Source organism: Xenopus tropicalis, chromosome 6, assembly GCF_000004195.4.
Source record: "Xenopus tropicalis strain Nigerian chromosome 6, UCB_Xtro_10.0, whole genome shotgun sequence".
In the NCBI taxonomy this organism is placed as follows: domain Eukaryota; kingdom Metazoa; phylum Chordata; class Amphibia; order Anura; family Pipidae; genus Xenopus; species Xenopus tropicalis.
In genome coordinates, this window is record NC_030682.2 from 31,490,513 (window position 1) to 31,508,998 (window position 18,486).

Sequence of the window (18,486 nt, forward strand, 5' to 3'; positions counted from 1 at the left end):
CGGAGGTGAGGTCCATGCATTTTTTCAGCTGGTAGGGTAAAAACTACAATCAGCAAATAAGTTAACTTCAAATATCCAGCCATGTTGTTAGTGCCCTTAAAAGACCATCTGCAAAGACATCACTCTGATTGGGTGACTATGCAGACACTTAGAAATGCTGTTCCCTGTTAATTTGTTAGATTGGTATGGTTACAATGTTGTTTCAGATAGCCAGGGAAGCATTTAAATAAAGATTAATTTGTGTACAGGGAGTATTATAAAGTTTCAACCTTTTCAATGCTTGTTCACTGATTTTTTTGTCATTGTCAGGCTGACATGAAATTGCATTTGGAAGCTCAACAAATAAGTCTTACTCTGATTCACAATGCTCAAATAGAACTAATAAATGAAAACCTGCAAAAGCAAAAAGAAAATGAGCTTTGCAGCCTTAAAAAGGAGATGCTGAAGATTCAGGAACTGAAGATCAAAGAGCTGCATGATGTGCATCAGCAAGAACTACAAGCCCTCCAATTGCAACAAACAGGTATCCTGCATATTTTTAAGCAATGGGTGCTTCTAATAGCCTATCTTGTTGTAGTTTATCTTGTTCTTAGCAATTTTGTAATTGGTCTTCATTACTTATTTTTTATAGTTTTGGAATCATTTGTCTCTTTGTCTTCCTCTTTGCAGCTTCCAAATGGGGGGTCACTGACCATGGCAGCCAAATATCTATTGCACTGTATAGCTATAATTTTATTCCTATTCTTTTTATTACTTAACTTCCTATTCAGTCCCTCTCCCATTCATATTCTAGTCTCTCATTCAAACCACTGCCTTGTTGCTAGAGTATATCAAACCATAGTAACTATATAACTGCTAAAATACCAAACTAGAAAACTGCTGAATAGAAAGCTAAAAAAAACAATAGAAAAAATAAAAAATGAAGACCAGTTGCAAATTGTCACAGCATATAAATGTTTACGTCCTACTAAAAGTCAGGTGAACTGCCTCTTTAATTAAAAGCGGGTAGAGTTTTACATCTGTATTCAGGGCCAGAAGGTAAATATATAATACCTTCAGCTATGAAAGTTTTAACTGCAAGCTGTAATAAACAGAGTTTCCTACAGGTACTAGTTTTGTTACTAATTCTTGAGTATAACACTAACACTTTGGGGATAATTCAGATGAGGCTTTGGCAGTATGTTTGATTTTGTTTGTTTCTTTGTTTTTCTTTGATTCAGGTGGTGATACAAAATCTTGTCAGGTCCTAATAGATTTGCTTAATAAGAGGATCAGTGATGAACGAGATCATATTATTGAGGTAAGACTAGTACAGTCTTGATGTTCAGTAGTTATTTGAAGATTACTTCATTTACTCTCTGAGTAGTACAGTGGGATTTGTCGCTCAACGTTCGAAGGAGAGATGTGTGACCAGCAATGTATTTTAATATGCGGGTATTAAAATTCATAAAAGATCTCATTTAAGCGTATAGATATATTTTTTATTTTTTTTTCTTTTCAGAACATAAGAAGAAGTTTTCTGGAAAAAAAGTTAGAAAATATAGATGGAACAGAAAACATAGAAAGCTCTTTACAAGAAAGTTCATATCCTGTAGCCTTGGAGCATCATCTAACCCAAGTGCAAAGTAAGCATATGTGTATTTTTTCAATTGTGCAGGATGTTGATTCTCAGTGAACTGCTAGTGTAAGGGTATATAAATGTGGAAAAAAAAAACTGAAAACAAATTATAAGCAAGAAAGTATGATTATGGATAAAAGAAGTTGCAAACAGGATAGTATATCTCTTTACGAAAACATACCTCATGCAGTGTGTATGTATATGTGTGTAATATGTATTGTACACATAAAACACACACAGTACACTGATATTAATAAATGTGCTGTATGGATCACTATTTAATATGACCAAGACTCTTTAGCAGTGCCAAAACTACGGACATTTTTGATGAGCTTGCCTCATGGAGTGGGCCATAAAAAAGTCAGTATGACGTTCTGAATTGCCTGATTTTGTATTTAAGCAATATGGTGAACACTGCTACCACTGTTATTTTGTTCCATTGGTAATTGGATTTAGCTAATTGAGCACAGTTAGTCCTGGTAATCCAAAACTCACTACTGAACTCACTATTGAATCAATCTATGTAGCACAATTATTAGGTGTGATATTTTGCATGCCTTTACTTATCTGTATGCATCTTAATTCTTATTCCGCTTAAACCAGACTCTGTTGGCAAGAAAAAATGCCATCTTGCTGGAAATGCACATTTGAACAGTTGCCATTTAAGTCTGTGGCAGGCACCCCAAGCACTGAAAGGCAGGTGTGGCAAAAGCCCAATATTCCAGTAGCCTAAAGGTGTCCATACACTGGCTGATAAAAGCTGCAGATTGACTGAGTTTGGCAGCTTGGATGCGGCCCTCTGGCAGGCCTACCCTGACTGATATCTAGCCAAAAATTGGCCAGAAGTCGTTTAGTGAAGGTTTGATTTTGCTTTTGGATCAAGGACTGGATCTGCATATTAATGTGTACTTGATCAAATGGCCTGCATAGCAGTAATTATGATCCAATAAGGCTAACCAATTGGATCTACCTGATATCAATCACCTGAAGGTGGGCATATTGGGGAATGATTGGATTGTTTAGAACCAAAGATATGTACATATTTGCCATTCCAGGGAACTAGCCAAAATGTTTTTCCTGAAATAGTTAATGAACATTTACATATCTTTGGTTTTAATTGGCAACCAGATTTAGTGAAATATTGGGGACACACTTAAAAAACCTTCTAAAAGGCCTACACCTATTGAAGTTAATTTAATCAGTACAGTTCAAAAACTTTCATTTTTGACATGTCTCTTGTTTTATTAAATGCTTTTTGTAACCTTTTACCAAAGATGCTGCTGAGTTTTTGGCATACATGATCCTGCAATTGCCAGAAACAGTGATATAAAAATGCGATAGACCCAAAACTATTGTAATAGTAGGGAAAACAGATGTACCACATTACATATTAATCATTTAGGCTCATCTATTCTTCGCACTGCAGTTGCAAACTATTACCAGTGTGCTTGTTACACTTTTTAATTTAGAAAAAAATATCTTATTAACAAATAATATTCTGTGACCATTGGAAACATTTAAAACTATTGGTTCTCTGGAAATGTCACTAGACTATTTGTTAATCTTATCTCTGTGTTAAGAAGGCTATCACTGAGTGCTATTTTTTATTACAGCTAAATACACACAAATGACAAATTTTCTGGAATACTTCCTGAAAGAATATAAGCAGACAACCAACTGTTACAGCAACCTGGAGGTAAGTAGGGCACCTGCACTGACACTCCATCTCCAAGTTGTTTCAGGCAAGCATGAATGTACTATGACAGCAGTGCAATTATAACCTATATCAGTTGAGTCTGTTCCAGGCATGTCTTATCTTGCCTGGCCATTAGTGACTCAATAATTCATTTATCCACACAGCTGGATTGACCAGCATGAACACCCATAAACCCCCAAAAACCTAGAAATGGATACACGCTCGCTCTCTAACACATTTTCACTGTTATAGATATATATATAATTGTGTGTGGAAATGACGTACATGCTTAAGTGAAAGGAAGAAAAAAATCTTTATTTGAATCCCTTGATTTCTGAATGACACAAAGAGATGAATATGCCCGTTTATGAATGGACAGTAACAAAAGGTGCATTGAAATGCGTCACAGCTTAGGCACCCACAGAGTTAAAATGTATGTGTAGGTGTTCCCCCTGCTGTGAGGAAAGCAAGACTCATGTTAGTTAAAACAAGGAATATTTAGTGACATGAATAAGTTTCCACAAACGTCAGTTTGCTCTCATTCTAATGGCTCACTAGTCATTTAATCTAAATATTTACTCTACATATTTAAAAAGTGAATAGTGAAGAAAAATAAATGGTCTAATTTCTGTATAATGTCCTAGTTTTCTAATTCTGTTACAAATAAAATAGGGGGCACATTACCTATTATTACAAATGAAAATGCGTTATTCTAACATTTTCAGATTGAAAGGGCTCAGACCTTCAGAGATGACCTGGATGTGACTACCATTACAGAGAGCTTGACTACTAAGCATTCTCCTGTTGCAGGCATTGTTGGTAAGTAAATCTTTTCCGCACTAGGGCTGTTTCATGCGTCCAAATGTAAAATTGTTTCCCTTCTATTTGATGTACACAATGTTCTTTCATTGTAAACCTGGCCTTTTTGCAAATATTTATCATGCAAAAATGTAATGTAAGTGTGACTGTATTGTAATTGCTCTTCAAAGATGTCCAGGGGGCTGCCACATCTCAATCAGAGGAGGTTGAAAAACTTAAAATGGAGTTCAGCCATCAAAGAGCCCAGCTTGAGGAAAAGCATTCGCAAGAAATCGAACATCTACGATTTTATTTTCAACAGCAGTTAAAGGAAAATGAAGAACGTTACACTACAGAGATAATCCATTTGCAGGAGCACATTCAGAATGTCAGTGAGACCTCACTGGATTTCCGGTAGGTTTATATGTATGTTTCATAGGTTGAAAGAGTACTTGTGATTGGGCAAAATGCCCAAACCTGCTCAGTGCCATTAGCCTAAAAGTAGTTATCTGCTCCTGTTATTTTGAATTTATTTTCTGTGTTAGTTTTCACTTCATCTGCTAGACTACTTATATAAAGTTTTCCCGAATGAACAGTAGAAAACTGTAATGTATTAGCAGATAGAAGCTCCCAAAACTTCCCAAAACAAACACCTCCTATTGCATTAAATGACACCTGCCTCAGGTACTTCCTGTTGTTCAATTTTGGGCTGAAAACCATCTTTCACCAGCTTTGCCTGCTCAGTCCCATTGAATTAAATGGGAGGAAGCAGATGCAGTTTTAGGCTTTTCTTCTCCAGCCTATTTCAGCTGCATGTGTCTTTAGCCTTACACTGTGATGTGGTGGATTTGTGGTTTTATCTAGACACTTTGCAATTATTTATGCGTTATTTGTGCTCCTTACCATACAAAGACCTTCCTAATCTGTCCCGGGCCATGTTGTATACTGACCATATACTTTCTTTCTTTTGTACAGTGTATGACATAAATACACTTTTGCATAATTAGGGTATTCTTGCAGGCAGCTGGTGGGGCAAAACAAGGCTCAGAAGCAAGCGTTGGGTCAGGGGTGCCCAAAAGGTAGATCGCAGTCTACCAGTAAGATCACTTTAAAGTTTCTGGTAGCCCCAGCATACTGGAGATTTTGAGTGTGGCTGCTCAAGCCATCTGTCTTTGTAGTTTCATCGCAGTATAGAAGATTGTCCCCACCAGGCTGCTGTATATATTTGTTACCACTTTAGCACTTAAATTTGGCACTGCATTTATATATTGCTATGGTACTTGTTAAACATTGATACTTTTTCTTGCTTATTGCGCCAAATGATAGCACTATTTTATATTTAAAATATCTCCCTTTTTGTGGGCGACTAATCCTCCCCGATATGCCATCCCACTGGCTTGAATGTAAATCGCCGGTGGGATGGCATATGCAGCGCGGCAAATTCCCGAAATCACGGCGATCGCAGCGCCGCGTATGCCATCCCACCGGCGATTTATATTCAGGCCGGTGGAATGGCATTTCGGCCTGAAATTGGGCAGATATTGATTGGGTAGGTTAAAAGATTTCGTCGGATCGGGGACCGCATCGGCTTGTTGATGCGGCCCCCAAACCGACTGCCCCATTATAATCCCATTAGCCTACATGTTCCCCGATATCGCCCACCCGTAGATGGGGATATCGGGTGAAGATCCGCTCGCTTGGCGACCTCACCAAGCGAGCAAATCTTCACGTGTATGGACACCTGTAGTCTCAAGTTATATTTCTAGTGGTAATCTGTGTTTATACTGATTTATATTCAGGGCTCCTTGTGGGACCCCTTTTTCTTCCCTTTCACCAACAAACACCATAACTATCTTTTCTAGGGTCCTTATTATGAGCTTTAAAATAACAACTTGATCATTAATTTGGTCATAATAACAGTGTATTTCTCATTGCTCCCTATTAAAGTAATGTTCTCTGCTACTCCGTACATCTTAGTCATTATTTATCAGGATAACTTCTGTTACTCTTTTGCATTCTTTTCTTGTGTATGGCTACTGTAAGTAGAGCTTTGCTAATACAAACACTAACAGTTATTTACTTTGTGCAATATACTCATAGCTAGTTTTTTTTTGTCCATTCTGCTTAACGTTATAAAAGCTCTACCTACAGTTGAAATATGGGTAGAAGGTGATTGGTCTTTAAGATTTGAGATGTTAATAGTTAAATCTGGAGCAAAGTTGACCTTGCATCATGATGACAATTTTCCTGGCAACACTTGGTCTGTGGATAAGTTTGCAATACCATTCCACATAAATAGTACCTCCTGCTCAGTTAAAATATACCCTTTCATTTAGTAACCCTGCAGTATTCAAAACCATTGAATAATAATAGATAATATTTAAATCCCATTTTGTTACTTACATTAGTATTTATTTTAATTTGCTCAGTTCCCGTATGCCATGATTGTAGCATCCGGTCATCTATCCTTAAAACGTAATCCTTAGTTCTTAATATAATGCATGCCAGCAGTCATATTTTCCAGATGGCTAGGGGCCTGGGGTTGAAAGAGGAGTGGAAACATTATATTCAATCCTTAAAGAATAATCCTGTTTTTTTTCTTCTTCATTGCATCCTCTTTAGGACTTATATGGCTTTCGTTAATAATAAGACCAATATAGGACCCTAGTGTTTTTCTTAAGAATCAATTTGATCCCATCCCCTTGTTCAGTCTTTCCAGAGATACTAAGTAATTTTTCATCCTTACTTTTGTTAATAATAAGACCAATATAGGGCCCTAATGGTTTCCATAAGAATCGAATGCCTTTTTTTACAGTTCAGCTAGGAAAGGGGTAAATTAGATTGAGCCTTTTCACTTTGCAAAGGCCTTAAGGTACAGTGGTGTAGCCATTCCAGGCATGCAAACTTATTGCACCAGAGGAGGTCCTACATCCCAGATCAAATGCTAGATCTGTTACCATCTAAGGACTAGCGGAAAGTTTCTTCTTGATTTATAGAGAACCCTTCTACAGTTGGGTGATCTGTTATTCCATCTGCCGTCATATGTAGACTATACCTCTGAACAGTAAAGGCCTCTGTATTAAAACAGCCCATATTTAAATAATTCAAATAAATAAAGTTTTTTTTAATAATAAGTACAGTTTTCTAATAGTATGTGCCGCCATTCTTCATGTTGCCCCTGTTTTGTGTAATATGTATATTGTGGGATGGTAGAATGTCAACTATCCCCTTTTATTATAACCTATGTTTCACTTGTTTATATGTTGTAAAACTCATTTTCCTTACATTAAATACATCTTTTGTGTTCATAATTTATAACCAACATTTATATGTGGGAGAGGAAGCAGCCACTTTATTTATTCTCTTTTGAGTGAAATTTGCTAAAATAAATAAGACTATTAAATGCATATTAACAGACTTATATTTTTGTCTTCTTTCTATTAGGGAGCTGTCTAAAATGCAGCCTGGAGTGGAAGTAGGATTATATGAAGCTGACATTTTTAAAACTCTCAGTACGCAAGTTACTGCTACATTAAAGGTACAAATATATATATATATATATATAGGCAAGTTTGAATTGTGAATATTATGTAACCTTTGTTTGTATTGTGCCACCTCTGTACATAGTTGTGTTGGTTGGTTACACACACAATGAAACAGGGAAGCAGAATCACCTAGGGACACAGGCAGCCTAGGTGCCCAGGAATCATATCAGTGTGCTTTCTCTAGTTACATTTAAATCCTTTCTTCTTGGGTTCAGGATCTGATTCCATGAGGGTGATTTAAGGTACGGGACCTACAGTGACCACATAAACAGATAAATGTTTTATATCAATTTTTGCATTGCAGAATATATGAATGTTTGTTTATACTTTGGTAGTCATATTTCAGGTCATGATTCTTTTTTGTGCTTCAGGTCATGATTCTTTTTTGTGCTTTTTCTTCAAAAAAAACTTTTTTTGTTCCTGCTTTTCTATTTTGATTTTTTTGATAAATGCCATCTGTAGTAAAGAGTTTAGTCATGGTCTAAAAAATATAAAACCACAAAAATCCAAATGTTTATAACCCCCCCCCCCCAAATTTGCTCTTGGTTTTGATGTAGTGTTAGATAATAAAAAGTAATAATTATCATGTATATCAAATAAATCAAAAATATCATCTTTTCGAATAAACTTTTGGTTTCCTTGTGTTTTTTTTCTGTGATTACAAAACAAGGGCTAAAAAAGGAATATTAGAATTGCCTCTGTTTGATTACATAGGGCTTGTTCCATCAAATGTACTTTTAAGGGCTATGGTACATGGGGTATATGTCGCCCACTGTGCTACCTGTGACAAATCTCTCCTTAGTGTGAATTGTGGGAAGTAAAGCATATGAATTGCATAACTGCCAGAAAATACACATAAAGGCAATTTCTGGTGGTTACGCAATTTATATGTTTTAGCTGGAGATTCCCACTGACTCCAGTACAGGGGTATTTTTACCCCTGCATTTTTGTGGCTAGCAAAGATTTCTCGTGAGCAACAAATTTCTGCATGTGAGATCGGGCAAATTTCTGTTTTCATAATTTCCTCGCAGTGCAGTAAAACTGTGAAGAGTTAAACGCAGGGATCCCCAACCTTTTTTTCTTGTGAGCCACGTTCAGATTTAAACCTTGTTGGGGAGCTACACAAGCATGCAAAAGTTCTACCAAATAAAGCCTTTGATTGGCTATTTGCTAGCCCCATGTGGACTACTGGCCTGCAGGAGGCTCTGTTTGGAGCAAACTGGTGTCTCGAAGCTTCCAAAACTTGCATCCAAGTCAGAAATGTAAAAATAGGCACCTACTTTGAGGCCGCTGGGAGAAACATCAAAAGCAACATGTTGCTCATGAGCCACTGGTTGGGGATCACTGGTTTAATGAATCCCTACCCCGCTATCAGAGCTAGACTCAGTATTGTAAAGAGACCATTGGACTTCAGTATTGCCTACTGTTGAATAGCTCATTTCTATGAAAATGTTTTGTTCAACAAACTACATTTTTAAAAACTCTAAAATTCTTGAGTTCCAAAGGAAGAAGAAATGTAACCATTGCATTGGCAAGAATTGTCTCTTTTAAATAATATAACTTAGAAAAAGTGCAGAATAGAAAGAGTCACCACCATTTCACGTTAATAAGGTGCACATATTATGGTTACATCAAAGCAGAGTGGGAAAATTTTGCCAGTAATAGATGGTTGGTGGTAATTAAAAGGCATTTTACCAAAGGGGACATCTAAAGTTATATTTTTCATGTAAATTGTGTTAATTTTTTTTTTTTTTTTTGTAGATGGATGAACAAGGACAAGTAGGGGGTAAGCCTGTTAAGAAGCCCAGTGGTTCCATTTATCACCAGTTGCAAACACTCCGGCAGGCTTTTTATGCTAGGTACCTAGAAGAAGTGAGTGCACTGAAAAAACAGCATGAAGCAGAATTGATTCAACTGAGAGAAGATCTAGAGGGCAAATATTACCAAGAGAATGCAACCCTGAAAGAACAGATTAAACTACTGACAAAAGCTGAGCAAGAGGATCCAATTGGTAACATCCAGAAACTTCAGAGGTCTCCTGTCAATGACACAGAGGGAAAGACACCAGCAGATGTAAATCAGTTATTGGAAGAACGCTACCAAGAGAGAATACAGGAAGAAGTAGCAAAGGTACACTAATGTTTTACAAAAATGGCATCCAATGCAGTACATATATATCCCAGTAAGAACTAATAGTAATAGTTCTATTATTCCAGCACTATAATGCATATTGGAGAAAGTAGTACTTGCGTTTTCTGTGCAGCGAAGATCATCCATCCATTAATTAAATATGTTCAGTCTCACCACATAATAATGATCAGTTAACTTTGATGTGAGTAGCAGATAAATAGAGAATATCAGTGAATCATTGAGCATTGCAGGTAACCTTGAGCATCTGTATAAAAAACCAGCAAGTAAGATGCTCAAAAGCACCCCAATGTACAGCATTTCTAGCCTACTTCTTAAGTTAATTTTTAGTTCTACTTTATAGATATTAAAACCCAATATGATTGTTTTGTGACCAACATGTATTTATGCAGCTTCGTTACCATCAAGTAAAAGGGAAAAAGGAAATCATTTGGTTAATAAGAATTATTTGTTTAAATATGTATACATTGTACCTGTACTAACATTTAGCTCTGCTAATAAGTTGACCTTGCTTCCTCACTGTGATACTTTCCTAAACATTGTGTGATGCAGTTATGCCCTGAAATAAGTTGCATGCCTGCCTTCCACTGACTTTGCAGAATTATATATTTTCGGAGCTTGTGAATGACAGAAGCCAGTACAACTCTCCTCTCTTTCTTCAATTTTGACATTTTGAAATTAGACACTGTTAATGCTTAGCATTTTCCATCTTTTTGTTTGCCATTGGAGACTTTACTGCACGTAAAGCTGTGACCAAGGTGTTTTTTGTTATTTGATGTGGGCACCTGTTTGCATGAGTGATGCAATGGAACTCACCTGCTCCATACCTGGCTCAGTTCTCAGGTATACACTTAGCATATAAGGCCAAGGTTTAAGTTTTACATAAATCCTCTGCACAATTTCATATTTATCTGGGAATTTTCTTAAATGTGTTTGAAATGTCGAGAAACTGGTTGAACTTTATTTTCGATTTCAATCCCAGGTGGTAGTAGGTATGTTGTTACTGACGTTAACAGTAGTGTGTCATGGGTTGTTTCACACATCATTTACACTGGTGCTTATAGTTTGCTTTGAAAACCAGTTCCGTTTAGCTGTTTTTGTTTGCAGGCCATTACATCCTTGTGCCTTCTGCTTGGCTTTGCTAGGACAGCTTTGTAAATGACCCGCATGTACAATCTGGGGCTTGCTGTGGGAAAGTTACAAAACAGTAATCTTTAACTGCTTGTTTGTTACAGTGTTTGGATATACAGATCTATTCACTGCCCGTGCTTTATACGCTGCTAATGTGCAGTGTCACCTTTCCCTTTGGAAAGAGGAAAAGCCAAATCTCTTTTTTTCCCTGTAATTTTACATACTGCCAGTTATAATTCAATTCACATTTTATGTGGAAATATATTGATATACTTTTGTGCCTCCTCTTTTAAAGCCTATGATCTGAGCAGGTCATTTTAACAAAGAGTGCTGCTGTACAGGGATCAGACCCCTTATTTGGAAACCTATTATCCAGAAAGATCTGAATTACGGAAATGTCATCTCCCATAGACTCCATTTGAATCACATAAATGATTTCCTTTTTCTATATAATGATAAAACAGTATCTTGTACTTGATCCTAACTAAGATATACTTAATCCTTATTGGAGCCAAAAAAATCCTGTTGGGTTTATTTACTGTTTAAATAATTTATTTAGTAGACTTAAGGTAGGAGACCCCATATCCGGAAAACCCCAGGTCCCGAGCATTCTGCATAATGGGTCCCATACAGTACCTGTACTTCCTTTTTACAGATGTTACCAACTCAAAAACTTTTCTGACAATATCATTAGCCAGTTCATTCCTCCCAATTTTGCCAAGCTTGCACCCAATGGGCATATGTTTTTACACCAGAGAAGTTGCTAAGAGGAAGTAAATGCACAAAAAATAATTATATTAGGGATGTCCAACTAGTTTTAAGCTGTTTTTGAGCCAGTTGCCCAAGCCAAAGAATACGAGCATTTGTTCACTTTGGCAATTTCAGCCAATCAAACCCAACAGCAACCCATTTGTCTTCCCTAAGCAAACCACCATTTCTTTTGAATTCTTTTTGGATCAAGGGATTTTATTCATGTGTTTTAACAGTATGATCTGTGCCTTTACTGGCACTTTGGCCCTCTATGTATGGCCAAAGTGACCACAGATCTAGTTGTATGATTATTGGAGTCGGTAATCCTTGTGTGACCAGCAGGAATTATATTATTATCCTGTTTAAAATATAAAAGAATAGTTTGTATTTTTGTTTGTTATTTTAATAGTTTGTTATTTTGATGTAAACAATATAAAATGTTATATACAGTTTTTCCTTCCCCTTTTCAGGTTATTGTGGAGATGACTGTGGCCTTTGCCCAGAAAACTGAACTTGCGAGACTGGCTGCACCTATAGATGGTGGAACTGCGAGATTTTCTAAAGGTTCTCAAGGAACCACTGGTACGATTGAGATGAGGGAGGATAATAAATATCAACTGTGTCATGGGAAGGAAGAAAGCTTGAGGCCATCTGAATCCTTATCCTCTGACCGCATGCACTTACAAGATGGCACAGAGGTTTTGAATTGTGTTACAAGTTATGTAACTGCAGTAAGCACAGATACAACAAACACTTCTTTAAGCCAAGAACTGAATGATGACCTGCACCCAAAAGATCAGGATAAAAATGTGACTGTTGACTCGCATTTCTCTGAAAAAACTGTTGTCCTTAAAGAAGAAGTAAGCATACCTTTATTTTACCTTGGTATTTCATTAACAGTAGAATTATATTTGTTGATACTATTTTTATTTGGCCAACCAATAAAAGAAGTTCTGTTTATCTCCCAGAATTGTCAGTCGCTTTGGGCAGACAACATTATTTAATGTTTTAAGGTGGAATATTGGTGGGTGAGCAAGATTAGTACTCTTTTGCACATGAAAGGCTCCTCTGCCCCACAGGCTTCCAGAATCTTTACAATGGTGGCAAGGACTTTGGGCCTCCAGGTAATAGGGCAGGATAGGGCAGCCAGTCTCTACATCTCAAGGGGGAAAATGGCCCACACTGTAGCAGCCTGAGTGATAGATCCTTTAGGCAAACCAAAGAAAAGGGTGATTTGCCAAATGTAAATATTAAAGCGATCCAGACACCTGAAATTAAACTGTTTTTTTGTTTTTTTTGTTTTTTAATATATCATAACATTGTCTATGCGTGAGCCTTATATTTTTGCCATAACTATATTTCCTTATTCATTTACATTACATATGAGATCCCCCAAGTTCCTCTATGAGGGGGACTGACATACTTGTGCTGCAGTAGTCTGATTTTATCTGACTTTGTTATGCAACAGCACAAGATTTTATATGATCCTACAAAATCTGATCTCATAGGCTGTAGATGTAGATGTAAAGTCGGATCAGAAAAAGTTGGAGAATGTGTTTTGCTCCTGTATCTACATCCGACAGTAAATGTATTTCAATGAGAAAAAAAAATGTCTGTCAGACTCCATCAAGTTTTATGTTGTCGGATGATCAGAATTAAACAATCGAATTAAAACGACAGGTATAGGAGAAGTTGGATCGTTGATGCAGTCCCCGATCTGACTAAATTTTTTAACCTGCCCGATCGATATCTGGCCGATTTCAGGCCCCTACACGCGTTGATTAGCTGCCGTATCAGCAGCTACAATTGGCCCGTGTATGGCCACCTTAACAAATAATTACGAAAACAAACCTATTGGTGAAAATGATCAACATGACCTACAGGTAACCTTTGATATATATTAATGTTTTGAAGAGTAGTTTTTGAATCCCTAATTGGGAAAAATTCAGATTAAATACGATAGTTTCTGATGATTGCAAATATCACAAAAATGATTACGAAAAAATTGTATTAGTCACAATAATATTGTATTGGCAATCCAAAAATCACAAAATTTTCGTATCCGAACGATCGTAAACAGCAGGAAAACCTTTCCGACTTTGATCCATCTGTGCATGATTTTGGAAGATTTCCATAGGACTCATTGGCACTCCAACCTGTCCAAGGAAAGTGACGGTATCAAATCTTGAATGAATCCGAAACTTTCGTACTCAGCACGACAATACAATTTTGTCACAAGGTACGAAAAAGTCACAGAAAATACACACAAGTACCTGTCGTACTTTAATAAATAGGCCCCATAGTGTATTTACCTTTTGGTTGATTCTTAAGTTTATGTAAGATTATTACTGGCTTATCTTCCATTTTTTACCATGCCTATGCAGCCATTTTCTGGGCAAATTGGTAGTAAACACTCCATTATCTCTAATAGGGCTCCTGTTGTGTATTTAATTTCATTAATCTGTAAATAAATGAAAATTGCTGTTCGGATTTGGCACTCATGTAGTTACTGTCAGTGAGGTGCATTATCACATAGCATTCACACCTTTTAGGATGAATAATGAAGGATAAAGGAGTGAATAGCTTTAAATGTACCTGTTGGTGTAGGAAACCTCAAATATTTGCTTTGCTAGTAAGGTAGTGTTGGAAAGGATCTCTCTAAGACAGAAAGGAGAGAGCCGGGGGAGCAAGTGGAGTCAGCTGCTGTGCTGTGAGTAGAAGTTTTATATTTCTTTAATCTTTTATATTGTTCGGTGAGTGGAAGAAAGGTTTATAAAGTGCATTTCAGAGTTTCTGGTTCTGTGATAGTAATTTCAGTTTGCCGGTTTTCCTTGCACAGTATCATTGCAGTAACAATGCTTGATTCATTGTTATGCTGCCGTTTGCTAATATCACCTCAGTACGTAACATTAAAATATATACTTGAATATGACTATTACAGTTACATACATTTTACAAAAGGGATGTTGAAAACAAAATAATGTTGATGTTTTACATAGCTTTAAATAGCACTTGCTGTTAATGCATAAATAAAGGAAGCGTGGATTGCAGATAGTCTATGGGAAGAGTCTGAAATTCAGTTCTCTAACCTGTTGTATGTAACAGACACTAAAAGGTTAAGCTGATGAAAGGAACTGTCCGACAGGGAATCACTGCTTCAGAGAGACACCTATAACTACTGCACAGAAAATCATTGTGAAGCTGAAAATTACACTCGCGCAGCATTATTACATTTATATGAGGGTCAGTTAGACATGTCCGTATTAGATTCTTATTCATTCAGATAAGAAATGTGGATTTTTTGCTGTTTTTTAGTATAATATTTTTAGATATGATAGGAATAGGTGTTTCAGAAGAACAAATACTGCAGGGACTTTGCTTATAAGGCTGACTTCATGAACATGATTAAAGGAGCAAATGATTTTGTAGGTATTTAAATATAATGTGTTCCTAACCTTCTCTGGTAAAACTGCTACAGTTTGTATAAATAAGCTGTTCTGTACCCAATGGGCTGTTGGGGCCTCGTTTATATTTAAATTCAGAATTGACAAAACTGATCTATACAGGGAATGATAGGTAAAGCCCTGGAGTTTCAGTTACTATGCATCTACCTTGCAAGCCAGGTGGTGAAAATTGCATTTATAGCAGCGTGAAGTCTTTATGTAGAGAGGATTAGGCTACAGTAGGTTAATCGTAAGCTAGGTGGGATTGTCTGTGGTGTGGAAACTGCATGTACATTGATAAATTGTTTGGAATAGTCTATAGTAATATTGGCGGTGATGTCCATACGGTGGAAATTGCATGTATAGTGATTGGATAGACGGAGACCACAGTAGGTCAGTAGTGCACCTAATGGTAATGGCTATACTAGTGTGGAAATTGCATGCAGGAGGTCTGTTAGCATATAAAGACATTTATTTAATTTCTGAGGCAAACAAGCACTAGTATGAATGGACTGTAGGTGGTATCTGCCAGGTTTTTCCATACTTTGTGAGTGTTCAGTGCACCAATTGGGGCTAGGTGGGGGCAAATTTGGTAGAGAGCCACATTTCCACTCCTAAGACTAGTTTCTCAGCTTGGCTTGAGGGAGAAATGACACTGCTGCTTTTTTGTTTTGCTTAGAGTATTTGGCTAGTGTTCACCTTCATGGAAAATGGGTCTTGTGACGATTGTTTATGCTTGCATAAACCCTCTTGAATGGAAAAAAAAAATTCTTTTTCATGGTCAAGAAGAACCCCGTGGGGGTGGGGATCTCTCAAGAGGGTCATAGTGCTCTTTTGGACCATTGAAGCAGATATATAATAAGTCTTGCAGAAAGTTGAAGGCATTATTTAGCAGTAACTGATTACATATTATCTGCATATCTATCAATGAGACAGCCTCTCTGGAAATAATTACCACCAGAAATATGGTAAATTAACATAACCTTAACATAAAAATAAAAGCTATAAATTTTCAACTGAAGCGCTTCCAATGGTATGTTAAAAAGTTGCATAATCATTAATGAAATAATATAAATATATAAAAAATCTTTCTCTAATGTTATAGTTATAATGTATAATATATGTTATTGTTACTATAATGATATGGTCATGGTTACCTATTTTTCAGGACTACAACCGCATGCTTGCGATGGGTGCAGAAAATGCCAAGCTAAGACCTTTGTATGAAGAACATGTAGAAGACATGAGACAAGAGTTGGTGAGACTGGAGCAGGAGCACCAGCAGTCTGTTGAGGCCCTAAAATATTCTCACATGGAACAGTTAGAAAGGCAGATGTATGATCAGGAGCAACTCCTCTCTGAGCTGCATATGGTGCGGGCACAGCTAAACGTGGTAAGCTGCCCTAGTTGAAAATATGTTGCTTAGACTCTTGGTTGTGTTGGGACTGTCCCTTCTTGCGTATCCATCTGTATCATAGGAGGATCAGAATTCTGTCACACAGCCAATCCATTCATAGCGTGGTAATTGAGATGCACTTGCAATATTTATCTTGTTTACTGCTATGAGTCTGTTTTACCATCATGTAATCATGCATTGTAATCTATGAGTTCATACAGTTCCAGAGCTAACAACTTAATCCTTGACGTTGTTGAAGATATGGAATTTCCATGTATTCCAGCTTCCAGGACCTCTTGCTGCACAGGGTTCAAGTTTAAATATATATGTATATACATTTGTGTGTATTAGTGTTAAAAGAAATAGATTTCTGTTCGGTCCATTCAGTTGATGATACCTATATAAGCTTGCATGTTAGCCACTTCTGTAATTCTGTACGGTGGGGATACCAACACACATCCATCCGTCAAGGTTGTGCCAGCTTTCAAAAACAGTTTTATACACCCTTAGTTGTCTCCCTTCCACTGATGAAGTTTGATGATTTGTGGAACATGAAGTGTGCTCTAAACTCCAGGTATTGAATCAAAGATCAGCCCTTACAAATCAGATAAAAAAAAATCAGAAATAGTGTGAGAAAGACCTTAAAGGGATACTGTCATGATTTTTATGGTGTAGTATTTATTTCTACATTACACAGTTTACATAAAAAATGAAATAATTCACTTTACCATTTAAAATTTTATTCTTGAACCAACACATGTAATTTTTTAGCTGTAATATAGGCACCATCTCAGTGCATTGGGCCTGAGTCTGAGCTTTCAGAAGGAGCCAGCACTACACATTAGAACTGCTTTCAGGTAACCTATTGTTTCTCTTGCTCCCATGTAACTGGAGGAGTCCCAAGCCAGACTTGGATTTCTTACTATTGATTGCTATTCTGATATCTACTGGCAGCTGCTATCTTGTACCCTTCCCATTGTTCTGCTGATCGGCTGCTGGGAGGGGGTGACATCACTCCAACTTGCAGCTCGGCAGTAAAGTGTGACTGAAATTCATCAGAGCACAGGTCACATGTCTGTGGCACCCTGGGAAATGAAGAATATATCTAGCCCCATGTGAAATTTCAAAATTAAATATAAAAATATCTGTTTTTGTTTTTGAAAAGTGGATTTTAATGCAGAATTCTTCTGGAGAAGCTCTATTAACTGATGCATTTTGAAAAAAACACATGTTTTCCCATGACAGTATTCCTTTAGTGACACATGGGTGTATTGTTGCCTGCATGAATTGTGGGTAACAAAAAACTGAAAAAACCTTTTCATTAGTGCACTAAAATCAGCATCAGCATGTCTGTAAAATTGCTCAGTTGTGCTTTTGTTAAGCAGTTTGGAATTTTAGCAGCTATCTGGTTGCTAATACCTTATTTATCCTAGCAACCTGGAAGTGATTTGAATGGGAGACTGGAATATGAATAGGAGAGACCCTGAATAAAATAAGTTATTTGTCAGTGACTCCCCCTCCCACACAGTTGGCAGAAAAGGAAAAGAAAAAAATGGGTAGAACAAACTGTAGAGTAGCTAAAGTTGTTTTTATTTTCCTTTTTTCTCCTTTTCCTTTATTGTCTTTTTCCCTCGTTCTACAATTGCTGGTTTGCGAAAAGGAACATTGTTTTAAAGTAGTAAAGGAGAACTTTTGTACCAGCTGGGTACTACCTGTGGATTGCTGACTTGGTGGAAATTAAATTCATTGTTGTTGAGTTACAAAGCAGTGTGTACGTGTGTTAGGTAAGGAGCATAATCATTACGATAATTTGCTACTGAATTGGCTTAAAATGACTTAAACAAAATTAGAAGGCCTTAATGGTTCGGCAATGATAATAAACCCTTCCGATACAGAGAAGTAAAAGAGGGGGATCATTTGTTTCAATGGGTATTCTCTTTACTGCATTCAGAGCTCTTTAT

At 36.9% G+C, this 18,486-nt stretch overlaps 1 protein-coding gene across 5 annotated transcripts in view; it reads left to right on the top strand.

The window, feature by feature from the left end:
• The window catches only part of akap9 (A-kinase anchoring protein 9), a 125,483-nt gene that overhangs the window by 33,899 nt on the left and 73,098 nt on the right, over nucleotides 1-18,486 (top strand). For 4 of the 5 annotated variants that reach the window (XM_002934593.5, XM_012965616.3, XM_012965615.3 and 1 more), the window contains 10 exons: nucleotides 310-523; nucleotides 1,221-1,300; nucleotides 1,502-1,625; nucleotides 3,232-3,314; nucleotides 4,040-4,133; nucleotides 4,304-4,526; nucleotides 7,557-7,650; nucleotides 9,419-9,787; nucleotides 12,157-12,546; nucleotides 16,298-16,522. In XM_002934593.5, the coding sequence (XP_002934639.3) occupies nucleotides 310-523; nucleotides 1,221-1,300; nucleotides 1,502-1,625; nucleotides 3,232-3,314; nucleotides 4,040-4,133; nucleotides 4,304-4,526; nucleotides 7,557-7,650; nucleotides 9,419-9,787; nucleotides 12,157-12,546; nucleotides 16,298-16,522 (1,896 nt within the window). The remainder of the gene's footprint in view (nucleotides 1-309; nucleotides 524-1,220; nucleotides 1,301-1,501; nucleotides 1,626-3,231; nucleotides 3,315-4,039; nucleotides 4,134-4,303; nucleotides 4,527-7,556; nucleotides 7,651-9,418; nucleotides 9,788-12,156; nucleotides 12,547-16,297; nucleotides 16,523-18,486) is intronic. The other variant, XM_031904641.1, reaches the window with a different exon arrangement.